General features: G+C 41.1%; 1 protein-coding gene across 1 annotated transcript in view; it reads right to left on the bottom strand.

Annotated features, from left to right (window-relative positions):
* Positions 1-23,179, bottom strand: part of PIGB (phosphatidylinositol glycan anchor biosynthesis class B) — a 369,888-nt gene that overhangs the window by 288,754 nt on the left and 57,955 nt on the right. The window contains exon 3 of the mRNA XM_044078951.1: positions 7,688-7,805. Within this exon, the coding sequence (XP_043934886.1) occupies positions 7,688-7,805 (118 nt within the window). The remainder of the gene's footprint in view (positions 1-7,687; positions 7,806-23,179) is intronic.

Raw genomic sequence — 23,179 nt, 5'->3', positions numbered from 1 at the left:
TCTAGTTGATCGTCTGCTTTTCTAGTAAGATAACAGTAGATGTACTACTTGCCACTGTTGAGGTACTCCTTCCTATAGGGATATCCTGCACAGCGTAGCTGTACCTATAGTCAGCATACTAAAGCCTGGGCCATTTCACACACCATATGTCAGACATATGCCCTACATCCACAGGGTAAGGTACATAGTGCTCCAAACCCTCAGAACAGAACTGCCCCAGGAAAACAAGAGGAAAAGCAAATAAGGAAAAAAAAGGGACACGGTACATGTACAACCAGAAAAAAAGAAAGAGTGCCCTTGGCTAGAGGGAAAAAAGAAAACCCCATGGGGGAGGGAGGGAGGGATGGGATACTGCAATGTAACACGTAGTACATCTACCGTTATGGCAAGTTCTTACACAACTCTACTATGTCCTTCCTTTGTCACTGTTGCAATATTCCTTAATATAGAGTACTAAAGCTATTGCACAGAAAGGAAGGGAGAAGAAGGAATGAGGAACTTTCCAAAAAATATAGAGGATGGAGCTAGCAAGCCCTGCTCTGGCCCTTGAAAACACATCTGAGTGCTTAGCAAAAGTAGGCACAGAAAGTAGTAATCTCCAAAATATATCTAGCATCAAGACCCTTTAAAAAGCTCCAGAAGAGGTAAACATCCTAGTAAAATGAGCTGAAACAGAAGTAGGAAACTGACATGAAAAGAGTAAAAAAGGGGAATGGTTTCAGAAATCCAATCAGAAATGGTTAGTTTGGAAACTGATAAACCCAATTTCTTATCCTGGAAAGAAACAAAAAGTTGATCAGATTTCCTAATATTTTTAGACTTATCTAGATAGTATCTGAGCTAGATATGCAAATTCAAAGAAAGGGAAATCCTCTCATTTGCTATTTTGAGGAGAACGAAAGAAGGAAGAAAGATGGATAGTCTGATTCAAAGACACATCATTGACAAAATTAGGCATAACATAGGATTGGTATCTTTGCGGTAAACTACTAAAGGAGAAATGGCCATAATAACCTGAAGTTCAGAGATTCTTTTGGCAGAAGTCCAAGCCACTAGGTAGACAGTTACAAAGTGGAAGTAGCTGCTGATTCAAAGAAAATGGCTGTGTTAACTTTTCAGGAACATGCACATCCCAAAGAAGGAAGAATGGATTTTCTTGGAGGCCTAATATGCAGACTGTTGTTTTACAAACTGTTCGACTTCAAATCTGGATGAAAGTTGGAGGATCCAGATGCAGACAAGCAAAAATGGTTGACAAATGAGTTTTAACAGAAGAGTATGCCAGACCAGAACAGAGCAACTAACACAAATAGGAAGGAACAGTAGGAATACCCACTAAAAGGGGGTCCTGTTAATTGTTGTGACACCAATAAGAAAATATTTTCCACTTAGCAACATAAGATTCTATAATAGTGGGTTTTCTTGCCTCCTGCAAAACCTAAAGGACATTCTAAGACAAATTGTGCCTAAAAGATATTAAACCCCCATCACCCAAAGAGTCAATTTGTAGTGTGAGAAGGTGAAGGTGAATTAGAGCACCCTTGCCTTGTGAGTAGATCCAGCCTGTGGGGTAATTTGTGATGACTGACCCTGGCCAGGTGAAAAAGAAGGGGAAACCAATGCTGTATGGGCCAAAAGGGAGTCACCAATAAGATATTGGGTCTGTCCAACATAATCTTGTGTAGGACCTTTGGCAACATGGGAAGACAGGGCAAAGCATACCTCCAAGAGAAAGATATGGCATCCAACTTCCAAGCCATAGGACTTGGCATTCTCGAACAGAACTTGAGTTTTCTGTTCTGATTGGAGACAAAAAGATCCACTTGAGGAGTACCCCACTGAAAAACAATGTTCAGGAAAACCTCGGTGTGTAACATCCATTTGTGGGGATCATCCCTGGATTTGCTCAGATTGTCTGCCACTATGTTGTCTTCTGTGGGAATACAGACTTCCCGAAGAAACAACTGATGGTGTATGGAAATATTCCATGCTATGAGGTCTAGTCTGCAAAGATGGTAAGACTTTGACCTCTCTTGTTTGTTGATGTACCACACAACAATGCTGTTGTCCATAAAGACTCTGAGAGGACCTGGGAACCAGAGCTAATGCAGAGCCTGAAGAGCCAGGGTCAGAGCTTTCATCTCCATGACACTTCCTGAGGCGACCACCCACCCTGAACCCTAGATGCTGTTGGAACAAGCCCCCTCCAGGCTAGGTCTGAGGCATCTGTAAACCACTCATAAATGGGGGGAGATACCAGAAAGGGAAGACCTGGACTTAAAGATATCTGGTTGACCCGCCATAGAAATTCCTTCCTTTAAACAAGGCAAGAAAGGGATGTAAAAGTCAAGGGGACAACAATGTTGAAGCCACACGTCCTCAGATATCACTGGAACTTCCTCACATAGAGTATGGCAAACAGAACCACTGGGACAGTGGATGCCATGAAACCTAGGGCTCTTAGAAACTCTCTTGCTGAGGTCTCTTGCAAGGAAGAAGGGATTGAAAGAAAGCTGTCAAAGAGAGGAACTTGGGAGGAGCAAGAAAAGCCACCATAATAACTGTCTGAAACCTGCAACCCCAAAAAAACGGGTCATGAGAAGGAGTCAGAACAGAGTTCTTTAAATTTAGAGTGAGGCCTACACTGTGAAGAAGCGCTGCAAATTCTAAGTCTTGCTGAAGAATCTGGTGAAAAGGAGCTTAAATGAGAAGGTTGTCCAACTAAGGGAAAATATGAATGCCATGAAGTCTGCAAAAAGGCCATGACAAGGGCTAGATATTTGGTAAATACCCTTGGGGCTGTAGAAAGACCAAATGGCAAAGCAGAGAACTGACAATTTAAGGAAGACACAGAGAACAGTAAAAGCTTACTGAAGAGAGGGTGTATAGGAATATGGAGATAGGCATGCTTCAGATCCAGGGAAACCAAAAAAGGCCTGTGGTCAACATATAGGGAATACAGACTGCACAGTCAACATTTTGAAAGCAGGAGCTTTGAGAGAAGTGTTGAGAAGGAAGAGTTCTAGAATGGGCCTCCAAGAACCCTCCTTCTTGGCAATCCTGGAATAGAAAACTTTACCCCCTCTGTCAAGGAGGTACTGACGGAACAGTACTTTGAACTAACAGGTCCTGAAGTAGAGGTAGAAAATGAGACAACTGGCAAGGAGGAGGCTGAGGAATCCCTGAGAAGGGAGGAAGGGACCTTCCATACCATGGAGCAGTCATTCTGAATTATAGATATAACGCATACGTATGTTGGGATCTTCAGCCAAATGGGAAAGCACAGAGACAATCTTCGAGAAAGAGGGATCTGGTTGAGGGGAAGAGGAGAACAGATTAATTGAAACAGGCTTGTCCTGAAAGGATGACTTTTTACCTCTAGAGTTTTAGTTTGTTTTTTTCAGAAAAAATTTGAATCTTTTACCTTTTAAAGGTTGTTCTGGATGCTTAGTCACAAAGGGACCTGGTTTAGTTGGAAAGTTCCACTGGTTCTTCAAAACAGGGGAAAGAAAAGTCTGCTTAAGATCTTGTGTGACCTCACCAACCTTACCCTTTTCTGCTGCAACAGAGTCAAACGAATTCTGGGTATCCAGAGACGAATCCGATAACTTTGCCTTTACGTCCCCTGGAAGGGACTGAAGCCTAAGCCAGGACTACCTTCTAATGACTGACCCTGCCACTGCCATCCTAGATGAAGCATCACTAGCATCATAGCTACACTTAACTGAATGTCTAGCTACTTGGAAAAGAGAACTGAGCAAAAAAAGGGCTAAAGATTTAGTAACACACTCAGGAATGTCAGTTAATATGTCTCCAGTTTGGAAAGAAGGGAAAGTACATATCTGGTCATGTGTGTCTGATAACTGATGGCATTAAAAGCCAAGGTAGCAAAGGTATACACCTTCTTACCATATTGGTCAATGGCCATACCATCCTTGTCAGATGGCTAGAGTTTCGAAGAAGAAAGCAGCTTAGAGGGCTTATCAGTACAGAGGGAAATGACAGCAGGGTCTGATGAGGGATTCTTACACAAACTTTTGATCAGGAAACTTATAAAACCTGTCAATCTTTTTAGGGGCAGGAGGCTGAAACTCAGGTCTTTAGAAGCAGATGTGAAGGTGCCTAATGGAGCCTCTAGAACAGGAAGCACTGCAGAAGGTCTAAGGGACTTATCTTTTTTGAACCTCTGACATTTGAGAGCTTTCCCACTTAAACTGTTCTATCCTTAAAGGACAATTGTTCCACAGGAGAATCAGGGGAAAGAGTATCCCTCCTTCTCCTCATAACATCACAAAGTAAGAGGTGAATGATATGGGAAAACTAAACTAGACTCCTCCACAGAATCATCATCATAATCAGAAGTCTCCCTAGTCCTTTCTGAGGGAATTGAAAAAGGAATCCCAACAGGAGAAGGGCCTGACAACCCCCAAAGAGGCTTTAAAGTCATGAGGGTTTTAAAAAAGACCTTGGGTAAAATTGTGCTAGTCTTTTGGGAGCCTTTAGCAATAGGAGCAACATGCCTTGTTTTCAGTTTCCTTTTAACAGGGATGTCTGCTCTGACAAACCTTGGAGGTTCTGAAGTCTGGCCCATCTAAGTGAGAACCTGGTATTTCTTCTCTCACTAAAATTTGTGGAATCCCCTGTGGCCCTTCAAAAATTACCAGCGGCAGTTCCTCCTCATCCTCAATGGACGTCAACTCATCCTCAGAGGATGTGCAAGTTGCACAAGCCATACAGGCCTCCAATGGAATCATGACATGGTCTTATCATTGCATTCCTTCCTCTGCAGGCTCTGGCTCACCCTTTACCCTCCGCTTCCCTCCTCACTCAGTCCCTCAGACCCATTATAACATGCTTAACTCTCTCACTTCATCTCAACTCCAAATACGTACCTAACTTATTTACACCTAGCTTCCTCTCATTACCACATATACTACTCACTCAGTCTCCTCTCTTACTCTTCTAGCTTCCCCTTCCATCCCATTAGCCCTTTATAACTTGTTCCACCTTCGTGTGGAGCTTCTGCTTTATATCTGCTTGAGTTTAGTGCAATATTTGTATATAAGATTTAGGTATATGAGTTTAGAACAGTATCTGTTTGAGCTTAGTACTATCTGTATATACAGCCTACCTTTATTCCTAGCTTTTAGCTAGATATTGGTATATCTGTTCATTACTATGTTTCATATTGTTTGTATAACTAATGTTTGCTGCAGTATTTATTAATTTGCTATTGTATGTATATTAAATTGTTCTTCATGTACTCTGCTGCTCATTTATTGTTCTGTGAATCTTTTCTCCCCGGGCCTCCACTGAAAAAGGACCCGTGTCCCATTGGAATTTCCTGGTAAACAAATGTAAATAAATAAATAAATGACAGATGGGGCAGGCATCTGAATCAGATGTTCCACGGTCTCTTCATCTGACATGACAGATGTCCTGCAAAGACAGGACAACAGAAGCCACTGGTCTTAATTTCGTTGACTTCTTTTTCAAAGTTAGCTGGATGTCCTGGCAGGAAGATTCTGAAGCCATGGCTCCTCGAGCAAGGATCTTAAGGTACTGATGTTCTAGGCAGACCAAAAGAGAGAAAAGACAGTTGCACAGGGTCTTAAGAAAAAGGCCTGACAAACAGAACACTGCTTATGGTCATGCTCTGCACCTAAACAAAAAAGTCTCTTATTTCGTCTGTCCTTATGGGGAATCTGCCTCCCACAGTCACATATCCCCATGTCGTACCTACAATGAAACAAGCTAAAAGGAAGAGGCCCAAATGGGGCACTTATCTGCCCTAGGATTGGTGAACTGTACTAATCATATGACCTTCATACCAAATTCAAAACGGTCCTTCTGGACTGGCAGCAAAGAAGTTCTTAAGGCTTGATGCCTGCACTTATGTGCCTTACAATTCGGACATAGGACATACATCAGATGTACTGCAAGTGGAAGGGCCCTACATTGTTATGCTAGCAGAACATACAGCTAGCCTCACTAGGATATTTTTACAGTAAAAATACAGTAACAAAGGAAGGACACCTGCATTTCCCACTGGAGTCTGGAGGAAGAAATGTCCTTAACCACTAACTTACTTCTGAGTTTAACAAGGTTTTAGTACTGAAATGTTTACAAATACTGCAGTTACTAGAAAGATGGTTGCCCCGAAACAATCTAAACACAATTTGTGGGAATCTTGTGGTGGTATCTTGTGCCACAATGCTTACATTTCCTAAAACCCAGCTTCTCTTCTTTATTCATATCCTGTCCTGAACAGTGTCAAAACATACCACAAGTACAAAATCCCATTCAAGAAAAAAAAAAGACATCAGGCAAGAAAGGTGGCCAGTGGCTTAAGATGTGACGGAATAGGGAGGGGAAACAGACAGTAAAGTAAAAAAAAAAAAAAAAATCAGAATATTCAGAAAAATAAAGTGCTAAAGAGGTCTGCCAATTCATATGTCATATGTGCCCCAGTAGAAAAGTGAAGAAAATGACTACTTAACTGTTCATAACTTATTCAACACACCTTTCTAATGCTTGAGCTGTTTGGAGATGTCATTTTTTTAAATTGTGGCAATGAGATCTGGAGTATTTAGTAGCAGCAGGGAGTCATGGGTAGAGAGGAACTTGAACTTGTGAGGAGTTCATTACTGTCACAAGACGATCCCAGAGCACCAGTCCTGATGTTCCATTGTTTGGACAGGACCTGAAAAATCTAATAAATCAAGTTTAAGACTGGCACAGAAAACAATAATGCTTCAAAATGCTCTTAGACCTGCCACTTCTTTTCTGGACCCTTCAAGTCTAAGTATCATTCACCAGTCAATGATATTTTGGTCTACTTGTTCTCCCATTCTATCAGACCCTTACATGTGTAGTCAGACCTGCCATACAGACCCTCATCTTAAGGGAACGTAATGGGCAGAGAGTCAGCCAAAAAATTTTTCTCACTTAGTTCAGTGTTTTCACTTTTATCTACTAAAATTCCTCTTGTTCCTAAACTGGCATGCTGCAATGCCTTGCAACGCTAAGCCAAAAGTTGGCACATGCTTCTCCTCACTCAAGTTCTGTGGCAGCAGTCTGAACACCCTTTGTCAAGGCTCATTCTTGCCTGTTCCCCGTTTACATAAAACCGCATTCTCAGGCATTCCTCCTCCAAGATGAAATCAACTTCCTCACCCAAGATGAGTGAGCTGGAATGGCACTCATTGCAGTCTCTCCATGCCTGGCCCCTCTGACTCCTAGGTCACAACATGAATCCAATTTGTCTGGTACACCTTCAGAGCTTTATCCCGCAGTGCTGTGTCACTGGTTAAAGTTGCCACATATTGAAAATCATATGCATTCATGTTCTATTGGTTAAATAAGGGGCATGAACAAATTTCACCCTCAATCAGAAGGGTGCATGATTGTACAATAAAAAACTAACGTTCAGACAACTGTTAAAATCTACGACTGCAAGCATAAAATAATGAATAATTTTATAAAATAAAAAATACATGTCTGATTAGAAGTGCTAATTTTCACATAAAATATGTTGTATTTTACAAACTTACATATGTTTGATTAAAAGTCTGAAACAAAAGCACCCTCTTTGTGCAGATAACTCATGTTCTGAAATGGACAGAGCAAATGTAAGAGGTAAAAATTAAGTCTCACCTAAATAAAATAACCAGAAAAATAAACTTACCAAAAGCTGGACTGTATCTTTTTTCAAAATATGCAAGATTTTATAGATGGTTGCAAAGAACAAAGGGTAAGAATAACCTCGTAACCCTTCTGTCCATTCCCAGGTTAAGTAACCATAAATGGAAAATTTGTTAAGGAAACATAGCAAAAACAAACAAAAACAGTTCATACAATCTTTTTGTATTTTATTGAACTAAAACATGCACTCAAATGATGAAATCTAATTTTAACATACTCCAGTAAGCATGGGGTTGTTACTTTGCTTAATTTTTGTTAAAACTTTTAAAACAAGAACAAAAATGCTCTGGTAGCTAAATGTACTGGTGTAAAACAATAGGCAAGAGCATAAGAAAAACAGCAGTGCAAACGTCTCAAAAATCCTTTAATAAAATCAAATAAAACACAAAGCTTTCAAGTCTCCCAGGACTCTTCCTCAGTGTAAAAAAGGAGCAACTGCTACAATCTCATCAATATATAAAATTTAAAATACCTGCCAGCAAATGAAAATTGAAGATTCAATCACCCAGTGCTGAAAGAAAATATAATAATAAAATTATTAATGATGGTATATTATTTATAAATTCTGAAAGAGAAAAATTAGGCAAACCATACTTATTAGGTAATGCATTAGAGAATTGCCCTACCATTGATAACCAATGCTATATTACCAAGTACAATACACATACTACACAAGTTCAAAAGATTATTGAAAGAAATTGGGATATTCTAACATCTGATAATGAAATTCAAAAATCTGTAGGTGATAAACCCAGTTTTGTGTTTAAGAAAGAAAGAAATCTGTAACAATAGTTGTGTTATAAGGATTTTGCCCTCTCTAATAGTACTAAGGCCACTTCTGTTACTAATAAACATCAGGCAATGCAATGTTATAACTGTGTCTTTTGTAAATTGATTAATCCAGCTAATGAATTTAGTCATCCTACTTCAACGGAAAAATTAATTTTCATTTTTTAATGTATATGCGACTTGTTTTACTGAGAATGTGGTTTATCTGGCAAATTGTGAAAAATGTTTGTAATTTTAGATAGGCAAAACTAATCAGAAGTCGAAAGACAGAATTGCTTCACATTTGTCAGACATACGTAAGTGCACTAAAACAAATGCATTATTTAAAGCATACTGATGCTTGTGGTATGGAACATACATTTAAATTTAGAGTTTTAGCTAAAGTTTCTGTTTTTATTAGGGGAGTTGACTTGAATAATAGAACAGAGATTGAAGAATATAACTGGATAAATTATTTTAGAGCAGACTACCCACCAGAACTGAATAGTAAAAATAGAATTAAAACACTATAAAAGTGAGACAGATGTATGTAAAATAATATTTATATGTTTATATATATATATATATATATATATATATATATATATATATATATATATATATCTGTGTGTGTGTCCATATTTATGTACTTTTTATACATATATATATTTTTTTACAAATACACTTTTGTAGGTTACATTTTTATAAGTAACACTTATTATATATTTATAAATAGTATTTAGAGTTTGTACTTCTTTAAATGCCTGAACTGACAATTAGTACTCTTAGACATGTGATTTAGTCTTCAATTTTTATTTGCTGGCAGGTATTTTAAAGTGTATATACTGATATCATATTAGCAGTTGCTCCTTTTTTACACTGAGGAAGAGTCCTATGAAAGTTGAAAGCTTTGTGTTTTATTCTATTTTATTAAAGGATTTTGAGTGGTGCTGCGGTAGCGTTGTCGCCTCACAGTAAAAAGCTGACCGGTTCGACTCTCAGCTAGAGTGTCTTCTGCGTGGAGACATGTGTGAATGGGCGTACCTTCGTTGAAGGTTGTTCGTTAGGGCTGACAACTCAGCACGTAAAAATCAACTGCCAACCATTAGCGGAAAAGCCGAAAGACACAACATTAAAGAATTTTGAGACATTTGCACTGCTGTTTTTCTTATGTTTTCATTAAAACTTTAGCAAATAGAAGGCACAGATGTGAAATGGTTACATCTTTGGGAACTGTCAGAAGAAAAAATTCAAGCGAGTCACATCTGCCTCAGGTGATGAAAATTTCCTTTATTAACTGCTAACCAGATTACAGCAACATGTTGGCCAAGATGATCTCAATCTGATCAGCTTGTTTACTGACATCAACTTTTATACTTTCCTGTTACTAGCCAAAATAGCTTTTGTTACATTTCTGACAGTTGACAGTTGGCTAGGAAAAACATCTAGGATCACAAATTACCTCAGAAAAGAATGTTTTACCTCAAAACCACATCTAGTGTAGAATGTTTACCTCAAAACCACACAGTAGTGTAGAAACGTTTACCTCAAAACCACAGTTAGTGTAGAATGTTTACCTCAAAACCACAGTTAGTGTAGAACGTTCAAAAAGGTACAGCATACTTAGTTCAACAGTGGTAGCTGGAATTTTCCACAGCCTGCCTCAGTAAATTAACTCTTATTCAGAAGTATAGAAAACAGATGTTATTCAAGTTCATAAGCAAACTACATCTATCATAGGTAAAGCCCATCTTTAATAAACATGGTTCAATGACCTTTTCTTACCAACACTTCAGCAAATAGCATATTCATTTTGCTAGATGGGAGAAAGAGACAAATAACAGTATGTTTTAAAACTTTTTCTCTTAACATTTCCCCCCTCAAAACACTTTTGTCTTTTTATTTCAGCAACATATGGTAAAAACTTAAGCTTTTCTTTGCATATATTACTTCATTTGCAAGACAAACTGTTAAACTTCAAAACATTTGCAAAAGTCACATTTCAATGTATTCACTTTCACCAGTCTGTTGCAACTGCTGGTACATCATCTTCGTAACAGCAGTATCAACCAGTCTTTGTAGAAGATCTCTGATACTGGGTATACAACAGCAACCACATACCACCACGATAGCCACAGTGACTCCGACGGACACCAGGAAACTGCTGATGAGAGGACTCCATTTTCCAAACCACGCTTGTAGAAAGTCTGTGAAGGGATTATTTACCCCAGAGTTCTCTGCCAATTCTTCAGATAACATCTCCAAACCTTTCAAAGCTCGAGTGATGCTCCCATCAGGGGCAGTGTTATTCGGAATATATGTACAACAGAAAGTCCCAAACATCCTGCAAACTCCTCCTTCTTTGGCCAGGAGCATATCCAACGCAATTCAATTCTGCCATGCCACCTGCGAAGTGGCCTCCAGTTGTTCAGCAATACCTTTCAATGCATCTTTGGTATAGTTCACAAAACGCTGCTGGTTATAGTAAATGTAGTTGATCCAGTCCACATTCTTATTGGGTTGAATCCAGACAAAGATGGATGCAAAACCAGCCGCTATTTGGTTTATTGCTTTGTATTCATCAGGCATGCCTCTTGGAACGCCAATGCTATCGATGTAGACACTGCTATCGAAGGATTGCTTCGGTGCCTCTCTTTTTCTCTTATTCAACCACCTCGGCTTTATTTCAGGTTCTCTTACGAAATTGCTTGCTGGAACTGGGAAAATGTAGAATGGCAGAATTAACTTTGCAAGTGCACAAGTTCCTTTCCAGGGAATCGTAAGCCTTGATCTGAGTTTGTCTCCTCCACATAGCCACCAAATGTCTGCCAAACTATGAGTTTGGTTCTCCAGAAATGGATTTTCATTGCCATTCACAGTAACATTGCAATAATTCTGTCCCATATTGCCATAATTCTTTCCTGTGCCATCTCTGGAAATGCACATATACGAACCTGGATAGGAAATCGCTGTAGGCGGTTTCTCAACTTTGCTTATGACTGGAAAACGCTGGGTTTCATTTTTGCATTTATCTTCAGTTTTGTTGAAGAATAACTTTAACAGACACGTCAGATTACCTTCAGCTTGCATCAATGGAACTGTCACTAGTTGCTGTTTAAAGTCAGCACAAGAAACACAGTTCTCACGATGTGCCTCTCTGGTACTATATCTAACCCAAGATAAAGTACAGTTTTGTACCTACCATAAATGTAGATGTTCGAAGATCCACATTGGCTGCAGTCCTAACACTTGGGTAGTCCGCTGTCCCTCGGTCGGCCCGAATATCAGAGTATAAGGCTGACGTCAGTCAAGGCGCATTTGACTGACATCAGAACGTCAGGGTACAAATGCGCATGACCGACGTCATATCCTCAGTCTTTTCTTGCCCCAGATGTCAGAAGACCCTAAAAAGAAAGGTCAAAACCCATAGACAACAACTAAACAACCAACTAGCCTAACACCAAAAATATGTACAATATATACAATATATACAATTATAAATTATACAATTATACCTCAGATGGATAACCCAACCCACACAACCACCTCAAACTACAGAGGGGAAGGAGGGAGGGTAAATTGGACTGCAGCAATGTGGATCTTGAACATCTACATTTATGGTAGGTACAAAACTGTACTATGTTCTTCATCTCACATTGCTGCAGTCCTAACACTTGGGTAGAATCCCAAAGCAGAGGTAAGGAGGATGGCTAAACTATAATGAAGCAGGAGCTGCCAAAATGCCCTGCAACACAGCAGTGGCAAAACCAGCCCTGGATTTAGAGTACAGTGGAAGGTGGTAATGCCTAGAGAAGGTATGCACTGAACTCCAAGTGGCTGCCTCCAAAATATCCTTAGTAGCCACCCCCTCAAAAAGCTGTTGAAGTGGCAGTAGCCCTAGTGGAATGAGGCCTAATCCCAGCTGGAATCTCTTTGCCATGATGGGAATAACAGAAAGCAATGCAAAATCAATCCACTTAGAAATAGTCTGTTTTGACACGGGCTTGCCCTGAGACAATGCAAAAGAAACTAATAACTGCTGAGATTGTCTGAACCCTTTAGTTCTGTCCAAATAATATCGCAACTGCCTGTGTACATCTAAAGTGTGCAAAATCTTTTCCCCTTTAGTTTGGGGATTTGCATAAAAAGTAGGCAAATGAATAGTTTGGTTTAAAGCCACACTAGAAACCACTTTAGGCATAAAGGAAGGATTAGTGCGTAAAGATACCCTATCCTTATGGAAAATTAAGAAAGGCTCAACTGCCATAAGGGCCTGCAATTCAGAAACCCTTCTTGCAGAGGTAATGGCCAACAAAAAGCAGTCTTCCATGACAAATATTTCAACTCAGCAGTAGCTGCAGGCTCAAAAGGTTGTAGAGTGAGTTTCTCCAACACAAAATTGAGATCCCAAGCAGGAGTAGGAGCTCTTTGGGGTCTTATATTCTTTGCCCCTCTAAGAAATTGCTTGAACAAAGGATGAGAAAACAATGGTGGGTCACAGTCGTAGTGAGCTGAAATTGCTGCAGCATGAATCTTAATAGAAGAGAAGGACAAACCTTTGTCCAATAACTCAGTAAGATATTGAAGAGCCACACTTAAATCAGGCTCAGAAACATCCAAATCCTTAGCTGCACTCCAAAATAAAAATCTCTTCCATTTATCTGCGTACACTTTCCTTGTACTAGGCCTTCTAGCTTCCAAAATCACATTCAAAACTTGTTGTGGAAGTTGAGACCCTCTATGGTTTAAAACAGAATATGCCATGCTGTTAGGTGAAGAGAGTGAAGTTTGACATTGAGCAAATGACTGTCCTCCTGGGACAACAGATGTGGAATCAAAGGCAAAGGCCATGGAGGCTTCTGTACTAGACTTCTCAGTAATGGGTACCAGTGCTGTCGAGGCCAATCTGGAGCTATCAAAATCATCCTTGGCTTGTCCTGTCTGACCTTTAGAAGTACCTTTGGGAGGAGAGGCAGAGGTGGAAAGGCATACACATGAAGATTTTTCCAACTGAAAGAAAGAGCATCCACTTTCCAAGCTGTGGGATGAAACCTTTGTGCAAAACTTTGGCAGCTGGTGGTTTAGTGGAGAAGCGAACAGATCTATGTCTGGAGTTCCCAGGACACTGTCAATTTCTGAAATACATGAAGATCCAGTTTCCACTCGTGGGGATCCATGATTTGTCTGCTTAACACATCTGCTAAGGAGTTCTGTGCACCGGCAGAAACCTTGCCTGAAGACTTAGTTGTAAACTGAGAGCAGTCTCCCACAAAATCATTGCTTGCCTGCATAGAGGATAAGAATGTGTTCCCCTTGCTTGTTGATGTACCACATGACAGTTGTGTTGTCTGTTAGAATCAACACCTGCCCTGGAAGAAGTAAATCCTTGAAAGCTATTAATGCAAACTGGACTGCTAACATCTCCTTCAAGTTGATATGTAGATGCTGTAGTCTGACAGGCCACTTGTCTTGTATCCACTTTCCGTTTAGATGAGCTCCCCAAGCTTTGTCTGAGGCATCTGTCGTTAAATTTGACTCGCCTCTGGCCGGGTCACAGAGAGTCCCTTGTTTAGGTGACATTCCTGAGCCCACCACAAAATTCCTTTTGAATGCAAGGTATTATTTGAATGACAGTGTCCAGATGCTGGCAGTGCTGTGTCCATACATTTTGAGATAACATTGCAACTTCCTCATATGCAGTTTGGCATTGGGAAGCACCAGTATACAAGATGCCATGAACCCTAAGGCTTGAAGGACTGTCCTTGCAGTCAGCCGGACTGAAGAGATAGATGATGGAAGTAAAGGGAAAGATTCTGTTTGTCCGGGGTTAGAAAGGCCATCTGGGATGCTGTATTCAGTCTTACACCCAGAAAGCACATGTCTTGAGAGGGTACTAGACTGGACTTTATTTCGTTCACAGAATACCCCAGGCATCTTAGCACTGCTATCACATACTCCAAATGATGAAGAAGCTCGTCCCTTCCTTGAGCCAGAATCAGGCAATCGTCCAAATAAGGATAGATTTGTATTCCTTTTAGCCTGAAGAAAGCTATCACTGGAGCCAGAACTTCGTAAATACTCTGGGCAGTAGATAAGCCAAAGGGCAATGCAGAGAACTGATAGTGAGAAGTCCCAGTCCAACGCAGATATTTCCTGCAACTTAGCCTGATATGAACATGAAGGTAAGCCTCCTTGAGATCCAAAGTTACCATCCAGTGATCCTTGCCCAGTAGAGGTAAAAGCTGTTGTAACGTCAACATTTTGAACTTGGGAATGTCCAGATAAGTGTTGAGGATGGATAAATCCAAAATTGGTCTCCACGTGTTCCCCTCTTTTGGCACAAGGAACAGGCGAGAATAAAATCCTAGGCCCCTTTCTGGCATAGGAACCGGCTGTATGGCCCCTATTTGGAGTAACAGAGAAAGTTGCTTGTGAGCCTCTATTCTTTGTTGAGGAGGAATGTCTGGCATGCCTTTGAAAGGAGGCAAGGTATGGAAATAAAACCTGTAACCGTGATGTATGATATCCAGTACCCATCTGTCTTGGGTAATCAAACTCCAATTTTCTTTGAAAAGTGCCAACCTTCCTCCCAAAGGTGCTGCCAGGCGAGAAGGTTCTGGCAGCTGAAAAGGTAGGTCATTGGGTCTGTTCTGAAAGGACTGACCCCTGCCCTCACCGAAGACTGTGCAGGAGAACTCCCTGTTCTAGGCCTGAAAGAGCCCTGACCTCTGCCCTGCCACGTCTAGATCTACCCCTAGACTGGGAATCATAAGAAGGATCGTCCACCCTTTAGTAGGCCAATTTCTACTAAACTTTGGAGGCTGAACCTGCAAAAATCTTTAACAGTCTGCATAGACTTAGCCTTGTCTTCCATTTTCTTTAAAACTGCCTCAACAGGAGAACCAAACAAGACATCAGATTGCAAAGGGGCATCCAAAATCCTAGTTTTAACATGGTCATATAAATTTTGATCCCTCAGCCAGGCATGCCTGCGAAGAACTGACCCAGTGGCAGCCACCCTAGGCGAGGCCTGAACAGCATCAAAACCACATTGCAAAGAATGCTTACCCACCTGTTCAGAAACATGCACTAAATCTTGTAACTCTTTACAATCAATACCTTCCGCCAGAGCATCAACCTTAGATTTCAACTGTGAAAGGAGATAATTTTGATATTTCAACATGTGAAACTGGCAATTCAAAGCTCTCATGGCTAGAGTGGAAGAAGTATAAACTTTCTTTCCCCACCTATCCAAGGCCCTGGCCTCTTTATCTGCCGGAACTGGATTCTTGACAACAGAAGCCTTAACACCCTTAGGCCCCTGGCTAACAGTTTCTGGGTCTGCCCTAGGACTCTTAAAAAGATACTTATGAGCTTCAGGCACCCTGTAATACCTATCTGGTTTAACAGGAGCAGGAGGCAAAGAATCAGGATTAAGAGAAGCCTCTGCAAACACATCTTCCACCACATTCAGAACAGGAGGTATAGCTAAAGGCCTATGCTGGGGTAAAACAAAAATTCCTAAGCCGTTTCCTGGAATCAGAGAAATCCTGACCTTCCCATTTAAAATGCTCTCTCATGGAGTGAAGGGTCTCTGAAAAGAAAAATCCTCAGGAGGAGAAGCAGAAGGAGTAGAATCATCCACATCAGAATCAGAATAATGAGAATAGTCCTGCAAGTCTTCAGCCGAAGACTCAGACACATCCGAAGCCTGCTCATAATCCCCCAACACAGGTTCCATCCTAGGCCTCTTATCAGGAGGGGCATAGAGCCTCTAATCAAAGTAATTAAATCTTCTGCCATTTTAAGCATGTGCTTCTTGGGCACTGAACCTGAAGAACTAGGAGTGACACCCACAGAAGCAAAACTAGACCTGCCTCTAGGAGAAGCCTTGTAAGCAGAAAGAGAGGGCCTAGACACCTTAGGAAGGGAGGGGAGTACAGTTACCTGAGAAGCCCCTACAGCCTGACCTGCCTCCTGGGAGGCCACATCCTGTAAAAACACAGTTTCTCCCTGGGACTCTAGAAAGGCCTCCGTCGGAACCACCGGTTCCACTGGCGCCTCTAAAGAACCGGCGTCCGGTTCGGACGACTCCTCTAACCTAGGTTTAACTGCCTTGTCCTTGCACTTCTTTGAGGAAGCCGGGCCGGAGCATCAGGCGGCATATTGTAATTGCACCGCTTCCCAAAGACCAACCTGGCACAATCCAACCTACGCTTTATAGTGCGTTTATTGAACCTAGCACAAAAGCGACACCCAACAACGTCGTGCTCAGGTCCCAAACAAGGTATACACAAATTATGGTAATCCCTATGCGGTATCTGTTTCCCACAAGAAATACAGTTATTCACTTTTTCTGACATCCGGTAAACCACTGAGGCAAGAAAAACAAAATATTCCCCACGGGTACTTAACCAACTCTGACTTCGGTCTGAAACTCCGAATTCGAAAAATTTCAGAACGCCGAACGGCACTTGCAACACTGCTTCTGCATCGGACCATGCGGCAAAAAAGACTGAGGATATGACGTCGGTCATGCGCATTTGTACCCTGACGTTCTGATGTCAGTCAAATGCGCCTTGACTGACGTCAGCCTTATACTCTGATATTCGGGCCGACCGAGGGACAGCGGACTACCCAAGTGTTAGGACTGCAGCAATGTGAGATGAAGAACATCCATTCATTATGGTGTACGAATCCCATCTCGAGTAACAATTGTTCTTCTTCTGTGAAGGCAAAATCTGCTTTACTTGTAGCATTTTTAAGGCTTTGCACTTTAAGTTGGAGGGTCCCCAAAGGATCAGTTCCAATTGGAAGAGACACTCAGATTCCATAAACTCCTGAATCACTTTCTTGTGGTGACATGATGGTTATAGTAATTACTTTAGTACATTGGAAATGCGCAATTTTTATTCTTTGTTGCCTGCTTTTATCTTTCTCTGGTATCACTGCACCACTTGTTTCCCATCCATTCACATCTGTTGACCACCAAACATTTGACCAGGATGCACAGTCTCTATTGCACAAATATTTTGCACGAGTCAAGAAATCATTATTGTTCCATTTAGCACAGTCCAAAATTCCTTCACAAAGTTTTACCTTGAACACAGTAGTAACCCCTGTTTGCGCTTGCAGCACCACCATTCCTTTTTCTCTCACAACTCTTCCTTCTCATATGGACATATTTACTTTCGCCACCAAAATCATCATCAAGTACCAGTTGAACATGACCATCCTTCCTTTGTAGTCAGACTTTGCGTTCAGGGTTCCGATGGAGTCTGACCAACATCAATGGTAGAAGGAAAAGTCTTAAGTTTTTTTACAGTGGGTGATATGAATCCACAAAGTCCTCTCTGCGATCTTTACAGCCATAGGTGTTGAGATAAGTACTTGATATAGGCCTTCCCACCTGGGGGATGACCAGTTCTTTCTCTTCACAATTCGGATCCACACCCAGTCCCCGGGTGCCACGCTTAACAAGGTTTCACTTCTGGAATCTGCAAAGGAGTCATTGGCTACAAGAGACTTGACATTTAGCAGCTTCTTCATATAATCCGCCAGATCCTCACCCCACTCACGTTCCGCTGGCAACAATCCTTGCCACTGCGGGATGTAATATGGTCTCCCAAACAAAAGTTCAAATGGTGTAAGTCCTTTGTAGGAGGGTGAGATTCGCATGTACAGGAGTGCCAATGGAAGGCACGCAGTCCAGGATCTATGCGTTTCCGCCATCAGTTTGCGGAGCTTATGCTTCAGGACACCATTGTGTCTCTCCACCAGTCCAGCTGACTGGGATGGTAAGCACAATGGTACTTGAGATCAATTTGAAACACTTGACCCAACTTCTGCACAATCTGGTTTACAAAATGAGACCCATTATCACTATAAATGCGCCTTGGAAGGCCAAATCGGGGAATTATTTCTGTTGTCAAAAGCTTTGCTACTGTGTGTGCATCAGGATGCTTTACTGGAAAAGCTTCTACCCACTTAGAAAAAGCATCAATTATAACTAGACAGAACCTTTTTCCCTCTGAAGGTGTCAACTCAATAAAGTCCATACAGAGTGTGTGGAATGGATATGGAGGGGTGGGGAATGCCTGCTGAGATTTTTTAACTCCCCCCTGAGCATGATACTTTGCACATAATAAACAAGATAAACAGAATTGCTTTGCATAAGTTGAAAATCCTTTACACCAAAACACCTTAGACACTATCTGAACCATTGTCTGTATTCCTACATGGGCAGGTCCATGGCTAACCAATGCAGCATACCTAAAAATGTTTGAGGGTAATACCATTTTGCCATCTGATGCCCTATACAACCCATCCTGTTGAGTGATACCATATTTCACCCAACGACATTTTTCTTTCTGTGTTGACAATGTTTGCATTACTTTTAGTGTCTCTAAGTCTAAGAGGTGTCCGGGCTCTAAATCATTGTCATGCAAAAGCAAATCATTTTCTTGAGCTGCCTTTTTTGCAGCCATATCAGCAAAAGCATTTCCCCTGGAGACAGGATCTTTTTTGTTGGTATGTGCGGAACATTTACATATCGCTATCTGAAGTGGTAATTGCACTGCATCTAACAACTGTAAAATTAAATCTCTGTGATTTATTGGTTTGCCTGTCGCAGTAACTATTCCCCTATTCTTCCATTGTTGGGCGAAAACATGCACAGTGGAGAAAGCATATTGACTATCTGTACAAATTGTCACTTTTTTACACTCCCCTAAAGTACAAGCTCAAGTCAAAGCCACTAACTCAGCTGCTTGGGCAGAATAAATGTTTGACAATCCTTTTGCTTCCAAAACTTCAGTTTCTGTGGTGACTGCATACCCTACTAGTGTTCTCCTACAGTGTCCTCCTTTGCTGATCAGTCTACAAACAAAACAAGATCAGAATCTACCAACGGAATATCCGTTAAATCTGGTCGGGGAAGTACTTTGTCATGAATGCTCTCTAAACAAACGTGTGGAGTACCTTCTTCTGGAGTCGGCAAAAGTGTCGTCGGATTAAGAGTAGTACATCTTTCATGGTCATATGTGGCTGTGTCAGCAGCACTGTCATACATGACAAATGTCGACTAGGAGATAAAAAGGTTATCTTATCTTGCAAAAGTATGGTAGCTACTGAATGTGGAACTCGCAATTGTAATGGGTGAAACAAAACTAATGATGCTGAGGCTTGCACTGCTATGGTGGCTGCCACTACAGCTTGAACACAATGCGGCAATGCCCTTGCAACAGGATCTAATCTGGAGGAATAAAAAGCTATCGGTCTCTGTTTATCCCCATGTACTTGTACCAGAACCAAAGTCATATATCCTCCCTTACAATCAACCATTTGTGCAAACTGCTTAGAATAGTTCGGAAAACCCAAAACAGAGGATCCTGCTATCAATTGCTTAATTCTATTAAATGCTTGTATTGCCTTATCTGTCCACTGTATATTACTTTTAGCTGCCATGGGAGTATCATAGATCAGTGCGGTCAATGGCCCTACTTCTTCAGCATAATTAGGAATACAACTTCTACAAAAATTAGTCACACCTAAAAACGACATCATCTCCCGCTTAGTCGTAGGCATAGGTGCTTCAAGAATTGCTTTTCTTTTATTTTCCAATTGTCTACCTTCCTGCGAGATTAAATAACCCAAGTACTTTACTTGTGCTTTCCACAATTGTAACTTCTCTTTATTTACCTTATGTCCTTGCTCAGCTAAAAAACTAAGAAGGGCTAGGGTATCCTTTTTACAACTTTCCTGCGTGGGTGAGGCCAACAAAATATCATCTACATACAACAGAACCTGGCTTCCCTCTGGGGGAACAAACTGAGCTAAATTTGCAGCCATTTCTTGTGCGAATATTGTCGGACTCACAATAATCCTGTGGCAATCTGGTGTATGTGTATCTTTTACCTTGGAAAGTGAATGCAAACCAAAATCTACTCTCCTTGTGTAGTGGTATGGAGAAAAAGGCATTGCTTATATCTATGACAGAAAAATATCTGTGCTGAGGTAGTAAATCATTAAGTAGTGTATAGGGGTCAGGGACCACCGGAGCTCTTGGGATCACAGCTGAATTAACTGCTTGTAAATCCTGAACCAACCTCCATGACCCATCCGGTTTCTTTACAGGAAACAACGGAGTATTGCAGGGTGAATCTGGGCATTCAACAAGAATTCCTACCTGTTTTAGCTGTTCAATAACTGGCTTAATTCCTTCCACCGCTTGCTTACTTAGTGGATATTGGTGCTTACGAGGTCTAAAACCTGACTTTGCAGTTATACAAACTTCACCTGCTGTTTTCATTAATCCTACATCTCCTTTACCTTTTGACCATAAATCTACAGGCAAGGCACTTAACGCACTATCTTCCTCTTGAGTTAGGAGGATTTGTCATGCCATTTCTGTTTTGTCATCCCTGAGGTGCACACTTGGTCGTGCCCAAGTCACCCAATTTAATCTTTGTACCTAGATCTGTTGATCTTTCAACTGACTTTCAGACATTGTGTTCCAAATCATTATCTTTTTCGCCAAATCTACCCAATAAGTCCCCACTGCTTTAGTAATTGAGATATGTGGGCTATAACTTGAGCGATATAAAGAACTCATTTCCTTAGTCAAAGTACAGGTTACTACTGTATTACCTTGCATATTCCAAAACATATCATTCAAAATTATCCTTGCACACTTGTGCTTAAAGAATTCTTTTTCAAATTCTTTATCCGGACCAGGGGCCTTATAGAACACTGTACAATGTAAGTGCGCCGCAAACTGCGATGACCCACTCCTAGATTTACTTAGAGCTAGATTGATCAACTCTGTATCAACCCTCCCCGGGCCGTCTAAAATCAAGTCTAGGCTATACCAGTAAAACAAGTCTTGTACTCCCTGTACTACTAAGCCATCCGCTAACCTTTTTGCCTCAATACCTTTAGGTGTGGGAATTGCCGCTATTCCAAACACATGCATCAAATCTCTTCCTAGCAAATTAACTGGACAAACTTTTGATATAATTACCCTACACCTAACAGTTTGGTTTGTTTGCGGATCTGTGAACAGTAGAGGGTGAGACAGTGGTTCCTTATAAATTTTCCTGTTTGCCGCTTTTACAAGGACAAACTCATCTGTTTCGCAGTTCGGAGGCAGAACTGCTGGACCCAAAAGTGTACGTGATGTACCTGAATCACATAAAAACTCCACTTTTTGTCCCTCAACCAAAAACTCTATCATGGGTTTCTGATCTAGATGCATAGCAATACCCAAATTTGCCAGGTTTATGACTTCACAGTCACAATCCCGCCCTTACATTAGAGTGTTTCCGACATTCATCGTAGAGAGTGTCTGCCTCTTCACTATCCCCATAATGAAGATGGCGCCTTTCTTTACTATCATATAGTCATGTGGAGCCCTTGTTCGTAAGCCATGGGGGATGTTGCCACTCTTCATAGTCAGCAGCGAAGTGCCCACGTCTACCGCATTTAAAACATTCTCCACATTTTAACCTTTCCCTATAGGCTGAATGTCCACCCAGTTCATTTAATGTGTCCCATTGCGGGCCCCCACGTTTTTTTACGCCACCACGGCGCCCTTGCCCCCTTTGGTCCTGTACAAGGAATATCCCACCATCATCCCCTACTGCCAACATTTGTACTTTTCTTTTTTAGATTAAAATGTCGCTCAGCATGCCATGCATATTCAAACAAAGGCTGCAGTCTACATGTTCTGTGATCTACCATGTGCTTAGTTATAAAACTACTTATCGGAGCCTTACAACCTTTAAGAAAAGCATTTTTCAATTGCTGTTCATACGGACTATCATTAGTTTGATCCTGCGGAATCATCATTCCACAATGGTTATTGAACACTTCTGTCAATCTTACAATATAGTGATCTAAGGATTCATCATCATTTTGAATGCACTGATTTATTACTGTCCAATCTGCTCTTGGACGCCACTTATTAGAAATTCTCTTTAACAGATCAGTGACTCGTGTGTCTAACACCCCAGAATTATGCTTTAATGTAGTGCCGTCATCTGCCTTACATGTCCAAGTACCACAAACTAAATGCCAATCTGGACCTAAGATTTGTCGCACTACTTGTTCTACTTCTAAACCATTTAGATGATAACTTAAACGCATACCAACTATGTCCTCAGAAAACTTTTGAAAATTAACCTTGGGATGAGGAATACAATCCGTAGCTCGTTTTATATCCTCTCTAGCCCAGGGACGATAAACTAAAATAGTTGGTTCTTGTCCAACATCTCCTGCTTGTGGATTTGCAACTTGTATTCAGGGAAGAGCTTCTGAATGGTCAGGAAGTTTAATAGCCCAACGTCCTTGCCCTGCTGGTCCTGACCTTAACTGCATAGGTTGGTCTACCTGTTGCAAAGCAACCTTAGGTACTACGGGAATTTGTGAGTAAATTGGAGGGGTCACAACATTTTCTTGAGCAGCTAATAACCCACCCTGCTGTACAGATCTCACATCTTCAGACTGATATTGAAGAGGTTCCACCGGTATGGCAGCAGCAATTTCACCATACGGTGGGGCGGTTGCCTGCCTTTGTACTGCACAAACTGTATGCTCATCCTCCTTATCTAAAAATAAAGCTACTTTTCCACTTGACACCAGTGAGCCCTTTTGATTTATTTTCTCTTTTTCCTGACACTGTTTTTCTTTTATAGCTCGTTTATTTGCT

Source organism: Protopterus annectens, chromosome 7.part1, assembly GCF_019279795.1.
Source record: "Protopterus annectens isolate FY-2018-M chromosome 7.part1, PAN1.0, whole genome shotgun sequence".
Taxonomy (NCBI): Eukaryota; Metazoa; Chordata; order Ceratodontiformes; family Protopteridae; genus Protopterus; species Protopterus annectens.
Note: the sequence above shows the minus strand (reverse complement) of the source record. Positions and strands in the feature narration are given on the sequence as shown.